The sequence below is a fragment of the Canis lupus genome, chromosome 28 (genome assembly GCF_011100685.1).
Source record: "Canis lupus familiaris isolate Mischka breed German Shepherd chromosome 28, alternate assembly UU_Cfam_GSD_1.0, whole genome shotgun sequence".
Taxonomy (NCBI): Eukaryota; Metazoa; Chordata; class Mammalia; order Carnivora; family Canidae; genus Canis; species Canis lupus.
In genome coordinates, this window is record NC_049249.1 from 294590 (window position 1) to 319508 (window position 24919).

General features: G+C 45.1%; 1 protein-coding gene across 1 annotated transcript in view; it reads right to left on the bottom strand.

Annotated features, from left to right (window-relative positions):
• Nucleotides 1-5611: 5611 nt before the first annotated feature.
• The window catches only part of FRMPD2 (FERM and PDZ domain containing 2), a 119838-nt gene continuing 100530 nt past the window's right edge, over nt 5612-24919 (bottom strand). Inside the window, 6 exon segments of the mRNA XM_038578012.1 lie at nt 5612-5660; nt 13456-13799; nt 17531-17641; nt 20048-20265; nt 22135-22282; nt 24119-24212. Coding sequence (XP_038433940.1) covers nt 5612-5660; nt 13456-13799; nt 17531-17641; nt 20048-20265; nt 22135-22282; nt 24119-24212 — 964 coding nt within the window.

Consider the following 24919-nt stretch of genomic DNA (forward strand, 5'->3'; position numbering starts at 1 on the left):
TATTGTACAAGTAATAAATATAGAAAAGTAAAGGGATTGGGGCACCTGGGTGGCTCAGTGGTTGAGCATCTGCCTTTGGCTGATCCCAGGCCCAGGGATTAATTTTGGCATTTTTCTGTACAGAAGTGTTAACATTTTCTCATATCGTCAACTTTGTAGTTCCTCTTTTTTATGCTTTATTATTGCTGTAAGCCAGAAGAACTGTATTATTCCTCTGTAGATCTGATAAAACCAGAGTCTGTTTTCTACATCTTTTCTCAAACAGAAACAAACAGTTTTTTCTAATCAACTCATCAGTAGTTTTAACAAATGAAGTAGACTTTGAATTTAAATCCACTTTTCCTGCTACCCCAGTTTGGTCTATGAAGGTGGCTTCCTTCCCCCATGTTGAAATGCTGACTGCCATGTATCCCCTGTTACATCATGTCAAGTGCGTTCCTTGCCTCACACAGTGGTCCACCAGCTCTATTTATTTCCTTTTTGGTGTATTTGTTAACCCCATCTAGTTTTAGTTTCTTGTTATGGTGAAGGGTATATACATATCATAACCTCTGGTAATGCTGGATCTACCACTTCTCTCTTTCTTTTTCATTAGATGTTCCCATCTTACTTTTCCTTCATATCATCTTTAGGATCAGGTTGCTGAGTTCAAAAGGAAAGTGCTTTTATTTTTTAAAAGATTTTATTTATTTATGATAGAAAGAGAGAGAGAGAGAGAGAGAGAGAGGCAGAGACACAGGCAAAGGGAAAAGCAGGCTCCAGGCAGGAGCCCGACTTGGGACTTGATCCCAGGACTCCAGGATCGCGCCCTGGGCTGAAGGCAGGCACCAAACCGCTGAGCCACCCAGGGATCCCCAGGAAAGTGCTTTTAAAAGAACGTCTAACCATCTGGAGTTGCATAGGAAGAACAAGATGTCAACACATGGTACTCCTGGGGCCTTGAGCCAAGGCTCTCGGGAGATTCCCTCAACGGAACTAACAGAACTTTGAAAACTGTGAGGACTCCTTCAACCAATGGAGAACTAAAAAGTGCAAACTGGAACATTGCATCTGTCCCAGGAACTGTGTATTGGTGTGGCCGCCGTGAGACCTCACCCTGGGCTGGCTTCTCTTCATGTAGGTGGTTGGTTCTCAGATCCTTTCACAAGGGGGAAGCCCACCATAAGCACACATATGAACACACACATGCATGCACACACATGCACACACACACACACACACAGCTTTATTCAACATAAACCCCAGAATGGAAGAGAGGTCACAACTGCTATTCAAAATGAGTCTCAGGGGCAGCCCTGGTGGCTCAGCGGTTTAGTGCCGCCTGCAGCCCAGGATGTGATCCTGGAGACCCTGGATGGAGTCCCACGTCGGGCTTCCAGAATGGAGCCTGCTTCTCTCTCTGCCTGTGTCTCTGCCTCTCTCTCTCTCCTCTCTGTGTATTCTCATGAATAAATAAATAAAATCTTTAAAAAAAATGAGTCTCAGAAGTGACAGGTGTGATCTTTTTGAAGTTAATTCTTAACTGGGCCAGACCCTCCATTCCATGTTGCCTTCTCAGGGACCCACAGGCTTCTTTCCTGGCTGTAGAGCTCAGACGTACATTCTCTGGACCAAGAACATCTAAGGGCTCTTCCATGTGATCATTGTCAAAAGGATGTCCATGCAGAAACCTTGGAGGTTTTCAGACTTTCTCTGTGCACCTAAAACTACAAGCAGCTTTCACTGGCTTGCCTCGCCCTGAGGCTGGCTGCCTTCACTAAAGAGAGCAGTTCAATTGCCTTCTCAATCCCACCAGACAGCAGGGATTGTTTTAGCCTCCTAAGAGAGAAATATTTCGTGAGAGAAATAGTCGGACTCATGACACGTGATGTAAAGGCATGTGTGACACACAAGTCCACATGGAAAACACATTCTAGGGAAAAATGCAAAAATGCACCAAAAGTTGAAACAGACTGATGCAGTGTGAATCTGACCCTCCTAACTGTATGATCTTGGACAAATTAAATAAACCTTTTAAGTCCCATTTTTAAAAGAAGAATAAGAATACCATTCAAAGTTGATATGAGGACCAAATGAAATTATTTGTGGAAACTGCCTATGTACCAATATTATCTCATTGTCTAAAAGGACCAAGAAAATAATTTATTATATAGTTTTAAAGGATGTATGATTCCATCCATAAATAAAGTCCTCCTTATACTCTTCAAGTTCTCCTCACTTCCAGAATGAAATAGATAATCAATAACTATCCTTAATCTTTTGAGGATTGTGGGTCACTTAGAGAACTTAAGGGATACTAGGAGTTGCTTTTTCAAAAAAAAAGGGAGGGGGTTTCTTTTTCCAAAAGAAGCAAGGAAGTCAGTATTCTAACTCTAGAGGTGCTTGGGTGCCTTGAAGCCTATCTATGGGCTGTTCCACAGAGCCCAGGCTATGAACTCACACCTTGAGCACTAACTTGCAGGCCTGCCTTCTCAGCACAGTAGAGTAAGTGACTATGGCAGGCCTAGGCCTAATTACATTCCAAGCCATTGTCCATAGCTGAGAGCTCTTCAGTACATCCAGATTCAGATACCCTTGCCATGAACTAGTATTTCTCCCCACCTCTCCTCACCCCTCACATTAGAGCACAAGTCTGAAAAAGTTACCTGGCTCCTTTGTCTACATGGGAAAAACCAAACAGGACTGAATGCATTCATAAAGGCTGCATCATCTCATTGATATAATGCCCTCCTTTATGACTTAGGACTAAAGTGAATTAAGACTTTGTGAGTCCTTACTACTCACCAAGCAGTGTGCTAAACCCTTAACATGCATTGTCATCTCTTATAATGACAGTATGAGGTGGCTTTCACTATCCCCATTTGGTAGTCAGCTGAATCTTGGATGGTTTCAAAGTCACTGGGTGATCTGCAGCAAATGGCAGAGGAAGGCTTGGATCCCCAGGGGGACTGCAGATCTCCTGGGACATTTCATAAGTACTGAAATTTGGGGGCTCTTGGCTGCTTGGGTCCTCAAAGCATTGCTCACCCCATCTTCTTTTAGCTCCCAGCCCTGAGAACCCCACTCTAGAAGGACTGCCCTCCACATATAAGGCACCCTCTGCTGGCTCCACACTCCTGTGAATCCATTGTTCATCATCCCCAAAGCTGTCAGTGTCCAACTTCCATATGGATGGCAGGCATGGTCTTCAAAGCCTCCAGGTCCTCCCCTCTGTTAATGTGTTGCTTCCTATTTCAGATCAGAACCAGTCCTTCTGTCACATCTGAATTTCCAATATCCACCCACGTCATCAGCTTGCCTGCCATGGGCATCTAAGAATCTAGGTCAATCATTGCAGGAAAAATGTAGCTAGGGCACAATTGTATGAAAGTGAACAAGACTGCTTCGATCACACCCAAATCTTCATGAGCCAATGCCTTGGTAAGTTTCTTTGTGCCTTGAAAATATGTTTATATGGAAGTTTCTTGAGCATTCAGCATTTTAAACTGACTGGAAAAAAAATAAATAAACTGACTGGAACAACATATGCTATAGATACTTTAACAGGATTTTGGGTGGTTTGCCAAGCTGTCAAGAGTTTAACCCACTCTGCTCCCAGTCTGACAGTTTATTTTTTTTTAAGATTTTATTTACTCATTCATGAGAGACACATGGAGGCAGAGACACAGGCAGAGGGAGAAGCAGGTTCCCCGGGGGGAGCCCGATGTGGGACTGGATCCCAGGATCCCAGGATCATGCCCTGAGCCGAAGGCAGATGCTCAACCACTGAGCCACCCAGGTGTCCCCTAGTCTGACAGTTTCTATGATACTTATTCTTCGCTTGTCTTCAGTACCATCTGACTCCAGCTCTCTGACCCAGAGTCAACTTATGGTGGCGTCTTCTGTTGACAGATTGACTTTCTTGATCAAGAAAAAGCTCACTGTGTTGAGGCATAGCAGCTGTTGAGAAGGGCCACATTACATGGCCCTTCTCTGAGGCTCTTCTCTGAAATATATTTAGCCAGAGGGCAGGCAGGAGCACACAAAAGAGGAATCAGCACTTCACAAGCAGCCCACCAAAAGAGAGAAGGTCCACCCAGCCACATGCTGGTGGCAGCAGAGGAGAGCACTGAACATGCAGTCTGAGGAGGGGGAGAGCCAGGGATGTGTGTGACCCTAGAAAAGTCACTGTGTGACCCTGGAAAAGCCCCGAATGTGTCATCTATGAAATGGGAATGACAATAACCTGATCTTTTTAGCGTTGTTGTCATGGAACATGGGCTATTGTAAGTGCCATGATGAGGTGTGACCTCCTGAGGGGGCATAAGGGACACGAATGATGCCCATGGACCATCACCCAGCCAAGGTGAACTCTGAGCCCCACTAGAAGAATTCAGCACAGCCTCAGTCTACCCAGAGTAGGAGGCAGCCACCTGAGGGTACCATTATCCAAGTCCACAGCCTCCTCTAGGTCTTCCCATTCACTCTCACTATCACAGACTTCTTCTGCAGGCAAAGACTCTGAGAGGAAACTCCAAGAACAGAACTGTGGCAAGGGAATGGTCTCTGAATCTGCCTCCAAACATTTTTCACAGGGTAGCTGGCCTTCCCATGTAGAGTTGATGGTAAGATATGCTTCATTTTCCACAGTGGAAGAAGAGGCTTTACGTAGATGACCCGTGTCTCTCTCCTCATCATCTGTGTCCAATTCAGGACTAGAAAACAGAAACCCATGTGTCTTCCAGCATTGATAAGAAATTCCTCTCCCCACTTTCCTTGCTTTCAGGATGTTCATCATGACACAGCATAGGAGAGCCAGACAGTGTCCAAACAGCTCCTGCCAGAGACTGCTCTGAAAAGTAAACAAGGCATGGCCCTGTCTTTGAGGATCCCCTGATTTAGTGGGAAGAGTGAGCAGTGAACAAATGTTAGAATCCAGGGAGAGAGTGCTATGGTAGAGGCAGCATAGAGCATTATGGGAGCAGGGGGGCTCCTGACTGAGCCCAGGAGACCACGGAGGACTTGCCAGAGGACATGGCATCGAAAACAGAGCTATGACTCTGTTCTAGGACTGATTCTTCATATGGGGGGTTAGGGAGACCTCAGGTAAGTTTATTAACTTCTCTGGGACCTCAGTTTGCTCATCTGAAAAATGGGAAGGTCAAGAAATTTATAGAATTGCTTAGATCACATAATTCTGGTACATACGTTCATGGCTCCTGGTACGGGAGGAGTCCTCAGTAAATGGGAGAGGCTATCATCATAATGATGACGATTGTCATTTCGACAGAAGGGTCAGGGGAAAGAGCCCAAGCAGGAGGCTGGGATCAACACAAGCAGGTGACCTTCAAAGCACTTCGTGCAAATATCAAGTCCTTTTTGTAGTGCTGAGAAAGGGCCTATTTGGAGAGGCAGCCAGCTGGAGTGACATTTAGTCCCCGTGTGACACAGGAAGTGGATGAGCGATGAGAAAGGCACATTGTCTGACTGTGAAGATTCAGGCACAACAGTGGAAGAACACACATTCCAGGGACTGCCCAAAGGTCACTCCACATGCTCTCTGATTAGAAAAAGCAGTCCAGACAGATGGCAGAGCACTTTGTACAGCTCTTCAAACATGCAGAGAATGTGGTCAGAAAATATCTGTTGAAAGCCCGGTTAGAGAGGATGAGGAGGAAAATCTATAAGAAATGCAAGCAGATTTAGCTTTTCATCAAACATACGAATTCTCATTTATCAGCCTCCTTCCCCACATCCAAAGCAATGTGTTGCTTTATTACATACCCTCTGCTCTCCCCTCCCTCCCCCTTCCCCGAGATGTCCCTTTCTTGTAAACTCAGCTTTGATGCCTCTCAATAGCTACAAGCCCCCAAATGCACAGAGGGTCAGTCCTCCCCAGTATAACTGGAGTTTCACCAACCTGAGTTTCACCATCAAAAAGATGTTATTTCTGCGCATGAGACCTACAGGATATATGTAAATGTGTATTTCATGTAAATAGATGCACACTCATGTGCATAAAAAGGAGACTGTATGCTACCTGGACTCTAAGAGGAATACTCACTTTAGGAAAGCAATATTTTAAAATCACTAAGCACTTTGGAAGAAAATTGGTTTAAAATCTTAAAGCATTTGACCAAACTGTGTAGAAAATGCATCTCCTTATAAGTATGGAAAGGAACACTGTGGAAGTTTTGTCATGGAAAGAGAAATCAGGGACGCCTGGGTGGCTCAGTGGTTGAGCTTCTGCCTTTGGCTCAGATCGTGATCCTGGGTCCTGCATTGGGCTCCCAGTGGGGAGCCTGCTTCTCCCTCTGCCTATGTCTCTGTCTCTCTCTTTCTCTGTGTCTCTCATGAATAAGTAAATAAAATCTTAAAAAAAAAAAAAGAACAGGAAATCCAGCCTCTTGCCCAGGCACTCTCCCCACACCCCCCACACCCCTGCCTCCACAAGCAGCCCACTACCTCTCACACTCCCTCCCTCCCTCCCTCTGGCTGGAGGAGAAGCAGGTGACAACACATGCCTTGGGCCACTACAATGTCTGACAGTGCCTGACCTCCCACCACCAACCTCCTCCAACCTTTCTGATAAGCTCTTGCAAGAGGTTGAGGTGTCAGAGTGTCTGGAGGGGCCTTGCTGGTCCCAAGGGTGACCTTGCAGTGTCTCTAAGACATCAAGGAGATAAGTCCAGTGGACTGCTGAGTTTGACGCTTGCATGACAATCCTGAGCTGAAGCCCAGTATTTAGGAGTTATTGGAGTAGTGTGCCTGACCATGTGTGGTTGGCAGGGAGTGAGCAGAGGGCTTAGGGGCATCTCCTGGGAACCTGTAAGTGTGCAGAGAGAAGCCAGCTGCAGTCAACACCAGGCCCCAGTCTGCCCCAGCTCTGCTTTTGGACTACTGCCATTCTTGACCAGGCACAGGCCTCACTCTCTTCCCTCAGGCATGCTTCTGACCTCACAGAGGTTCCCTGTGCCTTCCTATTTAACCAAGAGGCCACTCACCTGGCAGCTTCATGCCTCGGCCAGCTACGCTTATGTCACCGCAGGTATGGCAGCTGCTATTGAGTTTGACCTATAGCCTCCTACTCATTCTTTGCTATTCCAGAAACAGCACCCTTTCCGGAAAGTGTACTGTAACTTTAGGTTCATTTCAAGGACACTGGCTTCATTTTGCATACTTAACAACCATGAAGACTTACAACATCACTTTCACTAAATGATACTTGCATTTTAATTACATGAATTTAACTATATGTGCTAGGAGGGAGAGAGAGAGAGAAATAACCTTATACATCCTGCAATGACCAGCTCTCCAATCTATGAGCATAAGCCCTGGAATGAACACAAGTGAAAGCCTCAAATCTGCTATCCCCATTCATTCCTATGAGTCCAGCACATAAAGATAAGTATTTGGCAGACAGCAAGGCCCTTCACTTGAGGCTCAAAGAAAAAGCAATCTCCTCCCACACCAGAGGAGCAAAGAACATCACACCTTCCAAAGTGATGTTCACTTCATGTGATTTTTGCTCAATGCCCTAACTTTAGAAACAAACCTTGCTTAAGATGCGACTCTGGCCAAGTGCCAAGTCCTCCCTCCGGCAGCAGGCAATTCTAACTCTCCTCCATGAAAATGTACTGTACTGCTTTATTAGCATGCTTTATAAGCACCTACTGTGACATGATGGAGTCTCTAGTTGTACAGTTGTAAAAGAAAAGAACAAGGAAGGAAAAGTAAAATCTCATCTCCTCCATGAACACTCTGGATTTGCTGGCAGCCACCTGGCTCTAGGAAGGAGCCACCTGGCAGATGGTAAATTCTGGCAATTTACTGGGAATTTCAGTTGATGGGATTCATTCTTTAGCTAGAAACAATTCAAGAAAGGGAAAGAAATTGACTTTTGTTAAGTTCCTGTGGCATGCCAGGTGCCTTGAGAGGACTCAGCAGGTGTTCTTTGTTTTTTTGTTTGTTCTCTTCTCTGAAACTCAAACTATTTATTTAAATAATTTTTAATAATAAATTTATTTTTTATTGGTGTTCAATTTGCCAACATACAGAATAACACCCAGTGCTCATCCCGTCAAGTGCCCCCCTCAGTGCCCGTCACCCAGTCACCCCCACCCCCTGCCCACCTCCCCTTCCACCACCCCTACTTCGTTTCCCAGAGTTAGGAGTTCTTTCTTTTGACCTGCAGAATGTCCTGTGGCACCATCCTGGTCTTTGTTTATATTTAAGAAGCTATAGTGTTGGCCATGTCTATGTCTTCCTCTGTGAGATTTCTGTTCCTGTCTTTTGCCCATTTCATGATTGGATTGTTTGTTTCTTTGCTGTTGAGTTTAATAAGTTCTTTATAGATCTTGGAAACTAGCCCTTTATCTGATACATCATTTGCAAATACCTTCTCCCATTCTGTAGGTTGTCTTTGGGTTTTGTTGACTGTTTCTTTTGCTGTGCAAAAGCTTCTTATTTTGATGAAGTCCCAATAGTTCATTTTTGCTTTTGTTTCTTTTGCCTTCGTGTATGTATCTTGCAAGAAGTTACTGTGGCCAAGTTCAAAAAGGGTGTTGCCTGTGTTCTCCTCTAGGATTTTGATGGAATCTTGTCTCACATTTAGATCTTTCATCCATTTTGAGTTTATCTTTGTGTATGGTGCAAGGGAGTGGTCTAGTTTCATTCTTATGCTCTGCATCACTTGCCATCAGGGAAATACAAATCAAAACCACAATGAGATACCACCTCACACCAGTGAGAATGGGGAAAATTAACAAGGCAGGAAACCAAAAATTGTGGGAACCAGGAAATTTAACAAAAATCCCCTACCCCTGGACAAGCAGAGCAGGACTGATTACATTTTGTGCTACACCCGCCACCTCCTGTAGAACCCCCACAAGACCTGCTTATTGCTTAAGGCGCTGCCCCACCCTAGTCAACCGCTGGGCACACCCTAATCGGAAATCGGCTCATAACAATGTAACCCTGCTTTGTGCCCGCCAAAACCCCGCAGCGATTCTGACCAAAATAATAGGCCAGCTCAAGTGGATACTATAGGGTAAGGTGTAATTCAATCGGCCACCTGCGTGTGGACCGACATGACTGTGCAACTTTCTGCGTATTCCAAGGGCCACTGGCCCCTATAAAGCTGCTACGCCTCTTAGTCTAGGGGTCCAAGTCTCTGCTCCGCTGTGTCGGGTGCACTTGGACCCAAGCTCGAGTTTGTAAATAAACCCTCGTGTGTTTGCATCGGTGTCGGCTCCTTGGTGGTTTCTCGGATTCTCAATCTTGGGCACAACAAAATGTTGGAGAGGATGCAGAGAAAAGGGAATGTGAACTGGTGCAGCCACTCTGGAAAACTGTGTGGAGGTTCCTCAAAGAGTTAATATTAGACCTGCCCTACGACCCAGCAATTGCACTGCTGGGGATTTACCCCAAAGATACAGATGCAGTGAAACGCCAGGACACCTGCACCCCGATGTTTCTGGCAGGAATGTCCACAATAGCCAAACTGTGGAAGGAGCCTCCGTGTCCATCGAAAGATGAATGGATAAAGAAGATGTGGTTTATGTATACAATGGGATATTACTCAGCCATTAGAAACACAAATACCCACCATTTGCTTTGATGTGGATGGAACTGGAGGGTATTATGCTGAGTGAAGTAAGTCAATTGGAGAAGGACAAACATTATACGTTCTCATTCATTTGGGGAATATAAATAATAGTGAAAGGGAATTGAAGGGAAGGGAGAAGAAATGGGTAGGAAATATCAGAAAGGGAGACAGAACATGAAGACTCCTAACTCTGGGAAACGAACTAGGGGTGGTGGAAGGGGAGGAGGGCGGGGGGGTGGGTGTGAATGGGTGGCGGGCACTGAGGGGGCACTTGACAGGATGACCACTGGGTGTTATTCTGTATGTTGGCAAATTGAACACCAATAAAAAATAAATTTATTATTTTATAAAAAAGAAGCTATAGTGAAAGAGAATAAAGGGGAAAGGAGAAAAAATGAGTGGGAAATACCAGAAAGGGAGACAGAACATGAAAGACTCCTAACTCTGGGAAACGAACTAGGGGTGGTGGAAGGGGAGGTGGGCGGGGGGTGGGGGTGACTGGGTGACGGGCACTGAGGTGGGCACTTGACAGGATGAGCACTGGGTGTTATTCTGTATGTTGGCAAAATTGAACACCAATAAAAAATAAATTTATTATTTTATAAAAAAGAAGCTATAGTGAAAGAGAATAAAGGGGAAAGGAGAAAAAATGAGTGGGAAATACCAGAAAGGGAGACAGAACATGAAAGACTCCTAACTCTGGGAAACGAACTAGGGGTGGTGGAAGGGGAGGAGGGCGGGGGGTGGGGGTGACTGGGTGACGGGCACTGAGGTGGGCACTTGACAGGATGAGCACTGGGTGTTATTCTATATGTTGGCAAAATTGAACACCAATAAAAAATAAATAAATAATAAAAAAGAAGCCTCAGGCTCAGAGGAGTCAACACTCCCCGCATACTTAGTACATCTTAGTACATGTTAAAGCTGAAACCAGCTATATGCTCATGAAGTCTGTGCTCTTTTGGTTCCAAACTGCAGAAAGACAACTTGACTCACAGGTGCCAGAAAGGAAGAGGTATTTGCCTGGAACAGCCACCTCAGAACTGAGGTGCATACACTTGTAAGAGGAGTCTGCAAAGAGCCACAATCCTACCAGGAACTGGGGGACTATGTTCAGGGACTGTGGGGCATGTGACATGCTTTCTTCTTGTAGGGGATGGTCACTATGTATGCATCTAGAGCAAGTTAATAATGTCCTGTTAGAGAAGAAGCTAACATGGTTTCAGTCCTTCCTTTGGAAGGAAAGAAAAGTTCCTGAGCAGGGGAAAAAAACATGGTAAAAATGCAGCCAGGAATTGTGAGGAGGCAGAGTGGCTGTCATTACCAGGAGCACCACAAGGAGGTCAAGTCCAAGGGGGAGGTTTTGGCCATGGAGGGAGCCAGGACAGAGAAACAGTAAGGCTGCCTCTTTATGGCTCCATGGACCACCATTGGCCTTGGTAACAAGCATGACTAACTGAATATCAGAAGCTCCACCAGAATGCTCTGGAAAAGCCCTCAAGATTCTTGTATAACTCCAGGAGAGGAGAACTTCCTCCGAAGATGGTATGTTTTGGACATCAGGTATACCGTTTCAAGTAGGAACACTAAAGCCAAATTTAATTTGATCAAAAAAAATAATATGATATTTCTTGCAAAAATAATGACAAAAGATAGGAGAAAATAGGCATACACTTATAAGTAGAAGATAGAAAAAAGGCAGATTTCACCCTAATATAAGCACTTTCTAGTCAACAAATACATGATGATAAAATGAGCCACTTTTATAGGTAGCAAGTTCTGCATCCCTGGAGGTATTCAATCAAAAGCAGGTCCCCTGCTTCAGGGATAGTTTTCAGCAGGGAGTATGAAGTCTGATCAGATCATTTTTGTATTGATTCTGTGACTTCATGAATGAAACAGCAACAAAACTAAAATTAGTAAAAAAAAAAAAACATTAATAACTGCTAACTATATTAGTTTAAAAGTACATGGCAAGTCAAACTCCAGGCTTGTAGCTAAACCCAGAGTAACTCTAAAATCCAATAATCCAATGCTCAGGGTTTCTGTCCATCATCCTGTACTCTCTGGCAGTTAAACCTTTAAAATTCCAAGAGAGTAGCCTCATTCCTATAAGGAAATCGAGTAGGAAAACATAAATGTTTCCTATAAGATCACACTAATAGTTGTCCTCGGGTAAACCTCTGGAGGTTCTTTCCTTTATCGTGTGACCAAGTACATCAATTCCTGCTTAGAATACAATTGTAAGAAATGATAAATACATGTGTATTTATGCATTTTCAGACAATGAAAATGAATACCACTGATGAATGTGCTTGCCCACTCTGTTTTACTTTGCAGACTAGTTAGTTTTTGTTTGGTTGGTATGGCATTCTTATAAAAATTGTACCTGAATGCTTTTATTTATTCATTTATTTTGAAGGGGTGAGAGGTCAGAGGGAGAGAGAGAACCTTAAGCAGACTACCCTGAGTGGGGGGCCGAATGTGGGGCTGGATCTTACCCTCAAGATCATGACCTGAGCCGAAATCAAGAGTCGAACACTCAACCGACTGAGCCACCCAGGAGCCCCCTGAACATTTTTGGAGAACATGTGCCTGGCTCCTATTAGTCACAGATCTCACCTTGCCTGATTGCATGAAATGGGCTGCTTCATTCTTCATGTCACCTACCAGGCCCTATAGATCTGCCCTAGTCAGCCTTCTAGGATGACCAACAAAAAAGAGCCATTTCATAGCAGTGGGCATATCCAGTGTCAAACACAAGCCACCCTTCCTTATCATTTGCCTGCTTTGTGCCCATGCATCCAGCTAGCACGTGCCTTGAGGCAGTATCTCACCCCTTTCTAGGTATTTGAAACCTCTTCTCTGTTCCTAACAGGTTCCTGTGCACCTTAGTATATGTGATAAATACTGTCAAACTGAATCACCCAGAATGTTTTCCATCAGAACAGGATGGAAGACTGCAAATACTTGGGGGTGAGGCACAAAATGAAGGCTAAGTTAAAAATGTCTATTAAAATGAATGTTTCAGTCCGGTCTTTAAAGATAAAGACAGATTTTTTTTTTTTTTAAAACTGGTGTCAAGGAATCCCTGGGTGGCGCAGCGGTTTGGCGCCTGCCTTTGGCCCAGGGTGCGATCCTGGAGACCCGGGATCGAGTCCCACGTCAGGCTCCCGGTGCATGGAGCCTGCTGCTCCCTCTGCCTGTGTCTCTGCCTCTCTCTCTCTCTCTCTCTCTCTGTGACTATCATAAAAAAAAAAAAAACTGGTGTCAATTATCAAGTATTATATTAGCAATAAAGAGGGTGATGTATACAAGGGAACTTCTTTCTTATCACAATGCTTTAAAAGGCCATGCAGGAGGTGGGGTGGGGGGCCTAGGTGGCTGGGTCAATTAATTCCAACCTTGATTTCGGCTCAGGCCCTGATCTCAGAGTCATGGGACCGAGCTCAGGAGGGAGTCTGCTTGAAGATTTTCTCTCTCCCTCTTCCTCTACCCCTCCTTCCTCTGCACTCTCTCACTTGCTGTCTAAAATAAATAAACCAATCTTTAAAAAACTAAAAATAAGGGCATGCAGGATGTAGCACAAAGGTTTGTATGCTGGGAGAAACACCTAACACCTGCTATCTGTAGGTTCCAAGGGTACAGGAGGACCACCGAGTGAGGTTAGTTTTCCAAAAGCTCACTGTGGTTGCAACAGCTCCAGACCTATGCTTCTCTTTTTTCTGCCCCACCCCTCCCACCTCTGCCAAATGCCTAGAATAGTGCTGGACCCAGTAAGCATCTGAACACCATTATTAACTGCTTGATTATAATTTCTAGCAATGAAATGCTATTTACAAAGTATCTGCAAAAGTGGTGATTCTTACCTTTCAAGTCTCCTGATATCACAAACTGAATAACAGTTTTCCCTTATATCCTTTTCCAAAGAGGTGGCCAAATTTGATGCATCCATTTCTTGCTGCAGTCTGCATAAGTGAGGGTGGGAATCCTGAGGATGCATCGAGGAAGTGGCCCAGAATCTCTCTAGGTCTTGGTCCCATTGTACCTCCCCAGTGGCTCTTTGGAAAGACTCTGGCCCAGGAGCCGGGCTTTCCCCTGCATCTAGGGAGGCATTCTCCCTTTGGCTATATTCTTGATCCAAACTGGGGCTCTGCTCTGAGTCAGTGCAAGTTGCCCTGGTGAATTCTTTGTCTGATGAGAGCACAGGTGTCTATTAAAAGAAATGCTAAGGGTTATTGGATCCATGGTGCATATTAAGCAAAATCTAAAACTTACTTCTTTAAAACATAATCATGGGGGATCCCTGGGTGGCGCAGCGGTTTGGCGCCTGCCTTTGGCCCAGGGCGCGATCCTGGAGACCGGGGATCGAATCCCACGTCGGGCTCCCGGTGCATGGAGCCTGCTTCTCCCTCTGCCTCTCTCTCTCTCTCTCTCTCTCTCTCTCTCTCTGTGTGACTATCATAAATAAATAAAAAAAATTAAAAAAAAACATAATCATGGTTTTTCTTCCATGTGATTGTGGGGCAAAGCAGTTCAGAGATGGGCTCTGGGTCAGTTTCCCTCTGTCAGGACCCCAGCTCCCACTGGGCCCTAAGTGATACAAGTAACCATCTCTAAACCACTTAGTTTGGAGCATTGGAAAAATAATGTAAGTGTTATTTTTTTAATATTTTAAAATTTTTAAAAATCAAACTCAACACCCAAAAAACAAATAACCCAGTTAAGAATTTGGCAGAAGACATGACTAGACACTTTACAAAAAGACATCCAGATGGGTAGCAGACATGTGAAAAGATGCCCAACATCACTCATTATCAGGAAAATGCAAATCAAAACCATGATGAGATACCATCTCGCCCTATTGCCACCTCCTACAGCTATCTGCAATTCGTTTCTCAGCTCCTCAGATGCATGCTTATACTCACTCTTTCTGTATGTGCCTCGCTGTTTGTCCCTGCACCTACTCCACCCACGCATCTATCTCTCCATCATTCATCAGAAACAGTTCTGATCAGGGTCTCTAGGGACCTGCATTTTCCTAAAGCCAAAGGACAAATTCCTGTCCTCACCTCATTCTACTTCTCAGCAGCATGCAACATAAGTGTTTTCTTCCTCCTTCTTAAGAACGTCCTTTACACACTTAACACTACTTGAATATGTTTGCTCTGAACTCTACCCTTCCCTGGGTTTCCCCCCACCTCCCAGGCCCCTACTACCATCTCATTTCTTTGAACTGGACCTTTCAATGTTGGGGGTGTCCCAAGGCTTACTTCTCTGCACTCTTTCCCAGGGTGATCTCATCCATTTCATGGCTTTAAATAATGTTATTTGCTGACAGTTCCCAAATCTACATTTTTCCAGCCCTGATAGCATGCCAATTCTCCACAAATACCTGCCTAATTGACATCTCCACTGGCTGTCCCATAGACATTTTAGTTCTATGTACTACCAAGAACTATCGCTTCTCTTCTACCTACATTAAATTGCACTCTCTACACACTCCCTAGCTTGGCAAGTGGTATTATCATTCAACCTGTTGTTCAAGCCAAACTTTGCTCTCTTCCCATGTGACCACATCTAAGCCAAAAGTAATCCTTTGGGCTCTACCTCCTATATCTGACTGCTTCTTACCAACTATTTGGCTACAGCCTGAGTCCAAGCCACGATATCTTATTTGAATGACGGCTGGCTCCAGTCCATCTCCAGTTCAGTGGTATTCCTGAAGTATAGGCCAGATGAGGGTATGCTTCTGCCTAACCCTTCACCCTCCCACTACTTCCAGCTAAATGGCTTCCCACTGAAGCCAAAATGGAATCAGCACATTGCCAAGACCTACAAGGCCTTAAGTGAGGTGGCCTCTGACTCATTCTATAGCTTTTTCCCTTCCACACCTGTTATCTTTTTGTCCCTCCAACATCCAGGTTCATTCCCATCTCAGAGCCTCACACTTGCTATCACTTCTGCCTGGAATGACTTACTCCAGATGTGTGTATGGCTGCCTCCTTTCTATGACTACTGTATTCTAATTAGGAACTAAATGCCCCCTTCCTTGGTCTTCTATCTGACCTCTGAAGCCACATGAATGACTGAAAATTCCTCTTCCTCTTGTCCTTCAAGTAGGAGGGGGGAGAAAGCATGCCCACCATACCTCACTCCAAGCCTTCCCACTAGACTCTTCAGGGCCCTTATAAGTGGAAATATTCTCCAGATCAGAAGGACCATTTTTTCTTGGCATTTCCTAGATATCTCAACAAAAACATAGGCACAAAGCCCTTGGCCTGATCTTTGTGCATGTGAGGCTTGATCTTCTCATTCCCTGGTCAGTTGCTCAATACAACTGCCATGTCTACCTTCTTTTCCAAACTGACAGCTTTCTGATTTCCTTTCCCTGGCAATTTTCTCACTGAAGTCTGTATCAAATGACATCCTGAGTCCAGAGAATCAAAGGATTGGGTCACAAAATCCTCTGTGATGTCTCTAGTGATTGGCACCCTCAGTGATGAGTAATCGATTTTATTCACGTTTTATAAATAAGGAATCATGAGGCTTGGGGAAGTTGGGAAATTGCCCAAGGTCCAGGTAGTCAGCAAGTGGAAGAGCAGGCAGTCAGCAAGAGGAAGAGCAGGTGCAGGTGATTGCAGGGTACTCACACAAATGCCTTCACAGGACGAAGGCCCTCATCCCCCAGCTGCCGGGAATGCTGGTTACTGACAGCTCACAGCTAGCCCCTCCCCAGGAATCGTGCTCCACTCAAGGGAGCTGTCTCAACAAAGTCAGATTCCCCTCCCTTGGGGCAGCCCACACCCCATTGCTGGTTTATACAAAGTACAAAGCCACAGGCTCTCTTGCCCCAGACCAGGACATCTCTGAGGGGGCCATCCCAGCTCAAAAGCTCCCTGTAACATAAGCAGAGGAGGCCCCTGTTGCAGCTGCAGCATGTTAACTTCTCCTTCCACACAACTCTGCCTTCACAGGGGTATTTCCAGGAGCAGGCCCCATAAACGTCCTGCACTCAAATCTCTGCTGCAGCTTCTGTGTCCCAAGGAGCCAACGGGTGGCATTATGATGACTAATTTTATCTGTCGACTTGGCTAGGCCGCAGTACCAAGATGTGTGCTCAAACACTAGTCTAGATATTTCTGCAAAGCCATTTTTTAGATGAAATTTACATTTAAATCAGCAGACTTTGAGTAAAGCAAATGATCCTCCATGATGTGGGTGGGCCACATTCGATCAGTTGAGGGATTAGGATAGAAAGACTGAGATCTCCAAAAAAAGGAGGAATTCTGCTTCCAGCCTGCCTTGGGACACATGCTGCAACATGGACCCCTCCCTAGGTTTCCAGCCTACCAACCTACCCTGCAGAATTTAGACTGGCCAGCCCCCACAATCATGTGAGCCCATTCTTTAACCACTCCCATACCTCTGCACACACACACCTTATTGATTCTATTTCTCTGGAGAATCTAATACGGGTGTCAAAGCAAAAATTCTGAATTTTTCTGATTTCAATGCTTCTTCTTTGCCTTGACCATGCATATCTAATTCATGCTTTAAAGCTGGACCTACATCCTGTTCTCCATTTCATCCCTCCAAATGGAAATTTGTACCTTTCCTCAGTCTGGTTTTGTATTGCTCCTGATTTCTCCCCTCTGATGCTGTGTCCACCAGAAAGCCTGGCTCTAGAAGTTTCACAGACAAAAATCTGGATATATGACTATCTACAGGAAGACACAAACATTGGAGAGGCAGAGTGGGGGAGGGGGCAAGGAGAAGATGGGCATAGGTTCTCATTAACTTCTCACAGATTAACTGAGGTTTGGAGGCTAGATATTTTCCTGCCCCAGTGGAAGAAGATGGCATTGAATCCTGCCTAAAAAAAAGTTGGGTTTCTCAGGACCCACCAGACAAGAAAAGAGGTGCTTGAAGGCACTAGAGGGCATCGCATCTTATCTGCCATCCCTGGTCTATCTCAGGCAGTGCACCTGGAGAGGGTCGGTAAAGTAGGAGCGTGACTTCCTGTGAGGCCCCTCGAAGTAAGTGGAGCACCTCCTACAAGAAACCAGAATCTGTGGTTGGATATGGTGGTATATCTCTCTGGCACTGTCCCCTTAATTTGCTTCTCGGCTCCAGAGAACTCTAGAGAATAATGTTATGGGCCTGATTTCCTAAGGTGAGAGAATCCAAAGCCATGACCTGAGGTTCCCATGAAGGTAACACACACACCCATGCTGGGCTAGAAGTGACCAGGGTCTGCCCAGGGCCTTTTCATGGCAGCACCTGTCAGTACTGATGCCTTTTCTTTACTGAGAGAGTGACTCAAACAAATAGCTATTCATCACCTCAAACTTCCTCTCCTCTCAGCAGCCCCCTCATCTCAGGAGCCATCAGCATGTACGCTCCACCACCCCAATCTCTAAAGCTTCATCCTTGGCCCTGAGCTGTCCTCCACAGCTCAGTTCAGACACTCAGAACTTCTCACCTATGAAATTGCAATGCCCTCCTCTCTGCTCCTTGCCTCCTCCAGTGTCACTCGCCCCCCCCCTCCACAGTGTTCAAGAGAGCTCTTTCCAAAATGCAGACATAACCAGGTCCCTCTCCCACTGAACCCCCTCTCTGTCTCATGTCACATTCAACAGGCTCTGCAACACAGCACACAGGACCTGTTCTTACCTGCTGCTGCCTCTCACCCCACTCTCTCTCTCCCACCTGCTCCCGCTGCTCCCACATCCTAAGCTCCAGCTACGCTGAGCCTCTTCCTCCAACCCACTTTCTCAGAGCCCAGGGCTTCAAGTTGCCTTGGTAGTTCCTATTTCCTATCTACACCAGGATTTCTCAAACTCTCAGTACTGACATTTTAGGCTGGATAACTCCCTGTTGTGGGGGCTGGCTGCCTTGTTCACTGAAGAATGTCAAGCAACATCTCTGGTCTTTGCTCACTTGATGTCCCTGACACCTGCCATTGTGACAACCACAAATATATCTGAACTTTGCCAAATGTTCCTTGAAAGGCAATATGATTCCAACTTGAGAATCACTGATCTGGACACCACCTAATACCCTCTTACTGGCAATGGACTTCCACAGAATGTGCTTCCCTGCACTGTTCCCTGGGGCAAGCATTTTTGTTTCTCATGACACTTGTTTTACACAGTCATTTCTGTTTTCTTGTTTGTCCCACCCCACTACAGGCTCTGAGAATATATGAACTCGTGCCTCTGTGTCTTTAGCTCCTCACAGAGCTGCTGACCCAGGTTTGGTTCTCAGGAAATAGTTCTTGGCTCACAAAATAAAGAGATAAAAGTATTGCCACCCAACATATGCCATCCTGGGGATTTTCCATCCCTCACCATGCAGCCCAAAGCCATTCTCCACCTTGCTCTGTGTTCTGGAGGTGGGTCTGTGCAGACTGCAGAGAAGCTTCCTATTGGGCTCAGCCAATAGAAGCATGGGTGGGATCAGAGATAGGAGGAGAGGGAGGGGCTTCCTCTTGGCTCAGCCAATGGAAGCATGGGTAGGAATCAGAGCTAGGAAGAAAAGGATGTGGGTACGTATTTTCCCACCTTCCTCCACATGGGATTGTTACAGAATGGCTAGGTCCCTCAGTAAATGTCATAGCTTATGTCATCAGATCCACTTCACCAGCTTTCTCAGTTTCCCTGGTTGAATAATTGCTCCTTCCTATATGCTTTTGGACTTGGGAGGGGTAGAGAGATAATTGCACCCACTGTTCCTAGCTCCAGGGCTCTACACTCTCCCTTGAGCTTCCCAACAACCAGATCACAGCCTTATTCAATTCTCCTCATATGACTCACTTTCAATCCAGGACCCTGACTGATATGCACAATATTCCATTGAGATACTGTGCTATAAACATTGAGAAGTGTCTACTTTTATTTTAAGTGGGATCCATGCAGGGCTTCAACTCACAACCCTGGTATCAAGACCTGAGTTGAGATCAAGAGTCAGATGCTTAACTGACTGAGCTACCCAGGTGCCCAGAGAAGTGTCCACTTTTTACTCTTTTTTAAATTACATTTTTTTTATCATATGTAAAAACTGGGACAACCGTTGTATGCAGGACAACCGATGTAACACTACACATCAAAATATAAATTTAATAGAAAAATGAGAAGAAGGGCAGAAAGGGACCCACTGTAGTCTCTTCAGCCCACACACCCACCTCCTAGAATGTTTGGAGGGCTTTAGTCAGCATACAGCTAGGGTTTGTCTTCAGTTTCATTATAAACCTAATTAGAAGCAAGGCTTACTCAAGGTTAGCTATTCAAGAACTGAGACAGAAAATTAAATGTGAGAATGTTCTACCAATTGCTTTCTTTGTATGATCCAGGTTCCAGGTATGCTTTCAAGAGGCCAAAGTACTCCTTATGGTGGGAGAACCTGAAAGAGGCATGGTTGGTGTCAGTGTGCATACATATGGGCTGCATGGTCTCCTACCTGGAAAACGAGGCCTTCTATAGGCCTTCCATTCACAGCCAGGATAATGTCACCAGCGGCAATGGTCCCATTCTCCTCAGCTGGCTGCCCCAGGAAGAGTCTCTTATTAATCCTCACAAGATCATTCTTGAGATGACTGTAGCTCTCTCTCTTCATCTGCACGAAGCTGAATCCCAAACCACTGGCATTTTTTTTCAGAGTGACTTCAAACTTTGGACCTGTGTTGTGGGAGGTGGACAAGATAAATTCCTTAGTAGATTCCCAATGAAATTAACTAGCCTTAAAATGTAAATGGTCAAATAGATGAATTATTTCTGTTTTACATAAAAAGATTTCATCTTGCTCATTTTTATGATAGAGTCCATTCCGATGCTAAGGGAAATAAAAGGCAAGCTGCAAATGTGAATCACATGTGTAATTTCAGTTCTCAAATAGCTACATTTTAAAAAGTATGAGGGAATAGGTAAAATAAACTTAACCATATAGTATATGTAACCAATATATCTATAATATGGCCATTTTAACAAGTAATCAATATGAAAAAGTATTGAGATATTTTGCATCCTTATGAACTAAGTCTTCAAAAATCAAATATATATTTTATCAATTTGGATTGGCTATATTCAAGTACTCAATAGCCATACATAGCAAGTAGCTGCCCTATTGGACAAAGCAATTATAGATAATCAGTAAGGTTTATGTGTAAATATAGTTTATAGACATATACAATATGCCTATATCATTTAGTAAAACCTATATATATTCCTATTACTCCTTTATTTTTTTAAAAGATTTTATTTATTTGTTCATGAGAGACAGAGAGAGAGGGAGAGAAAAAGGCAGAGACACAGGCAGAGGGAGAAGCAGGCTCCATGCAGGGACCCCGATGTGGGACTTGATCCCGGGACCCCAGGATCATGTCCCTGGGCTGAAGGCAGGCACCAAACCACTGAGCCACCCAGGGATCCCGCCATTACTCCTTTAGAACCTCAATTGTCTTTAGTATATTTGAAACAAAATTTTGCATAATTAGACTGTGGAGAAAATTCTGGTCAACTCTGTCAAAATGTTTTAGCTGCTATTTTGTTTAGCCACGTGGACAGACCATAAAACAAAACAGCTGCCTCCAGGCAGCAAAGACGGACACTGCCCAGGAACCTCACTAGTCCAAGAAGAGGCCTCTGGGTCTCTCCTAGTCTGCCTTCCATTTGGCAATGAATCAATAGGACAGAGCACTGTCTCATAAACTTTAATTTGGGGTGAGAATGAAAGCATCTGAAGCTTTTAGTTCCAGGTATAACATATGACCAATTTCACCATCACTGCCATGAGACACTCCCCCCACCTCATTTGATAGTGAGTTTTTCGGAGGGCCTCTCTGGAGTGAGCACAGGAGCCACGAAAGAGGAAACAGACTTGTCTTATGCACGCGTGCCCCACTCCACCCAACCCTATCACTCATATGGCTACTGTGCATCCAACCTGACTCACATCTTCAGGAAAATCCCTAACAGGAGATTGAAAAATGATTAAGGTCCAAATCATGAAATACTAAGGGAGTACATGTTTTCCTAGCAAGAAACAATCACAGGGCAGTGCAGAGAGGCAACCCATCAGAAGATATGCCATGATGTCCCTGCAAATTGATGGAGAGTTACTGTTTTACATGATGATAAAAATAAGCTCTGAGCACCTTCCCCTCTCAGCCTGCCTGCCTCATCACATCCCAGATCTTTTGTGATGGATATCTTAGCTAAAATGTGGAGATTTGGTCAGAAAATGCCCGACCCTTTTGTTCCAATTTTATTCCTAAATATTTATACACTAGCATTCAGACAGCTGATTGAGAGACCTCAGAAGGCATGGAGGAGAATCATGCCTGGCAATCATTTTGGAAAAATGCATTTTTTCCCCGAAACTTATTCCATTAGATTGGTTTCCACCGCCAATCTGAATGCCAGCCGCATCATGCTCACTATCTTTTGAGAACCCAGAGGAAGCCTTCCTACCTTCCCTTTAGAGTTGAGAATTCAAAAGCCGCAGAGGATGACAAAACAATAGTAACACTCAATTCTCTCTCCTCTCACCATCTGTCACTGAGACACAGCCCGCGGGCCTGCCAGGCAAGGCTGTTGCCAAGGAAACCGCCATGCATTCATCTCCCATCCTGTCTTTAGCAAAAGGACACTGTTGGGCGGTCCTGAGGCCTCTTCTCTCTAAGACGAGTCTTGCAACCTGGAAGATGGGTGAACAAACTCCATTTGCACATGATATGGCAACCAGGAGGCTCTCCCTTTACCCTGCAAGTGCTTCTTAAATTTCTGATACTTCCAATAGCAGCTTCATTTGAATCTCAAATTAAAATCTCCAATCTAACCCACTTGTTGGGATCCATAGCCATATTTTCAACTATCTGTTGGACAAACGTTCCTGGAGGTAACACATGTAGCTCCATTTCAATGCATTCAAGGCCAAATTCATCTTCCCCTCTCTCACCCTCACTATCCACTCTTTGTTCTGCCTAAAACATTCCTCCCCTTGTATCTGCTTTCTCAGAACATGGAACCACCTCTCAACTAACCTCCCAGTGGCCACACCTGCCAGGATACAGCTCGCCCCCTTCTCCAGCCCGCCCTACAGCTCTCCAAATGCCTAGTTCCTAAGACTTGCCTGTTCACCATCAGAAACGTCTTCCCCAGGACTCCCCCTCCTCCATTCCCTCTCCTACTGTCAGTGCCCAGCAGGACTGTGACAAGCTCTAGTTAACCTGGCTTCCTGGGCCATAGCTCCTCCTCCTCAGGCCATTCCCCCCATTGTTACACATGGTTTGATCTAAGACACAAACTGAACATGCAACACTCTTGATCAAAAGTCTCTAATGTTTCCCATCACCTAGAATCCAACTCCTGGCAGGTATCCCAGACCTATGCCAATCTGACCTCCCACTTTCTTTTGGTTTGATTTCCCACCCTTCTTCCCCACACACTCTTGTTACACAAAGCTTACTTCAGGAACCAGTGGCTAGATATCACCTGGACGCTTTTTAGAAATATTAAGCTTCCATTCAGGGGACTTGGGCCTGCTAACGTCCTTCTGTTGCCATTGTCATTCAGCACCAAGCCCATGATCCCAGAGCAACAATTCCTACCTGTCATCACTGCCAGCAAGTTTCTGGCAGCAAGCAAGAAGAATCTTCTCTAATCAGGTTCATTAGCAAAAGTCTAAGGAACAGCAAGTACTAATAAATTATGACTCTGTTCTCAAGATAGGTCAACCAAGGTGGCCAGTATGAGTCAATTTCACTGCGAACCAGAAGACTGCTTTGGGAAAGGAAGCAAACAGGGGCCCTCCTGCTCCCTCATTTTGCCAGAAAGGCCCACAGGAGTCCTTTCCATCTCTGCCAATTCCCCAGTTACCTAGAGGGCAATGCCAGCTCTGTGGTTTAGGACACTGAAGCATGAAAAGGCTCCAACCCTCAAGCCAGAGAACTGAACGCAGCATGGTAACATCCAGATGTTGCTTGGGCATCACGTAGAATAAGGAGTCTATAAGGGGTCAATGCCTTCAGTTCTGAGTTTTACTTCACTGCGATAAGAATACCGGGACAATATGACCTGAATTTCCCAGGGAGATGGGACTAGCATGAACTGGAGAGATGGTGTCAGCAAGTACAAAGGCCAGCTGGTGACAGGGCCTGAGAGCAGATGGAAGCATTGGTCAGTTTGGGCTGGAGCAGAGAGTGTTAAGGGGCAGCCAGAGCCAGGTGGGAGATGTCGCTCCACCATATCATCTCTGTTCAGCTGTCTGATTTCAGAACCTGGGCAAGTGGAAAGCTAGCTTTTCAAGGCTCTTTGCAGGGGACAAGGTATTCTTCTTGGAGAATCTGTCTACTTCCTCCTGGCTTTCACATCACCATAGAAAAGTGAAGAAGTAAAAGAGAAAATAAGACAAAGAAGAAAGTCTTGTTTTGTTACCTCCCCATCTGCCTCCCACCCAGAGGCAACCACAGCTTCTGATGTTGTCCCGGAAAGCTCTGGAAGGAAGGACAGCTCCCACTAATGCGGCACTGACCTGCCCAGAATCCTTGAGGCACTGCACAGCCTGCTTGTGGGTGAGGCCACACAGACCCACTTCATGCACCTGCAAGAGCCGGTCACCTGGAAGGGGGACAGAAGTCATTTCTCCAAGCTCTGGAGGCTGTAAAAATGACTGTTCCTGAAAGTCCCTGCCCAGCACTCTTCCATGCAGCCTCAAAGGGGAACAGGAAGCAGAGTTGTGAGGATCCCCAACGGGGCCTGGCTGCCAGCCACCTCTCTGAACACCTTTATAGATCAATGACACAGAAATTTCTATTATTGGTTCACAGAGGGGTTGAGCCAACTCTGTATAACTAAATCCTTTCTCCTATTTTCCTGTGAAACCATTTTTGAAAGCACTTTCAAGTCACTTAGGGGTAATATTTATATCTCCAGGATTTTTTTTACATTTCAAAACAGGCCAGAAAGACCTGGTTGATGCTAGGAACAAGAGAATTCTTGAGAAAATAGAGATAACTAAGATCCTGGGTGCCCTTTCTAGCTCAACTTGCCATTTTGGAGAGCAATAAAAATCACCCCCTTGCTTCAGAGCAGAGGACATGAGGAAAGGCAGAGAGGAGACTTGTCATTGTCCTCTATGGATACTAAAGTGGGGATCATCAATGCACACTCTGCCCTCCACAGGAAGCACTACTTTCTCCCTTGAAGGCCAAACAGCAACAAGCTTATTTAAAATCACATATTTTAGAATCACCTTATGCTCCCCAGTGTGCCACTACAAACATTTCATCCCCTTGTTAACTTATCATGGAGGTAGGCCAGGTTGAGTCAGCCC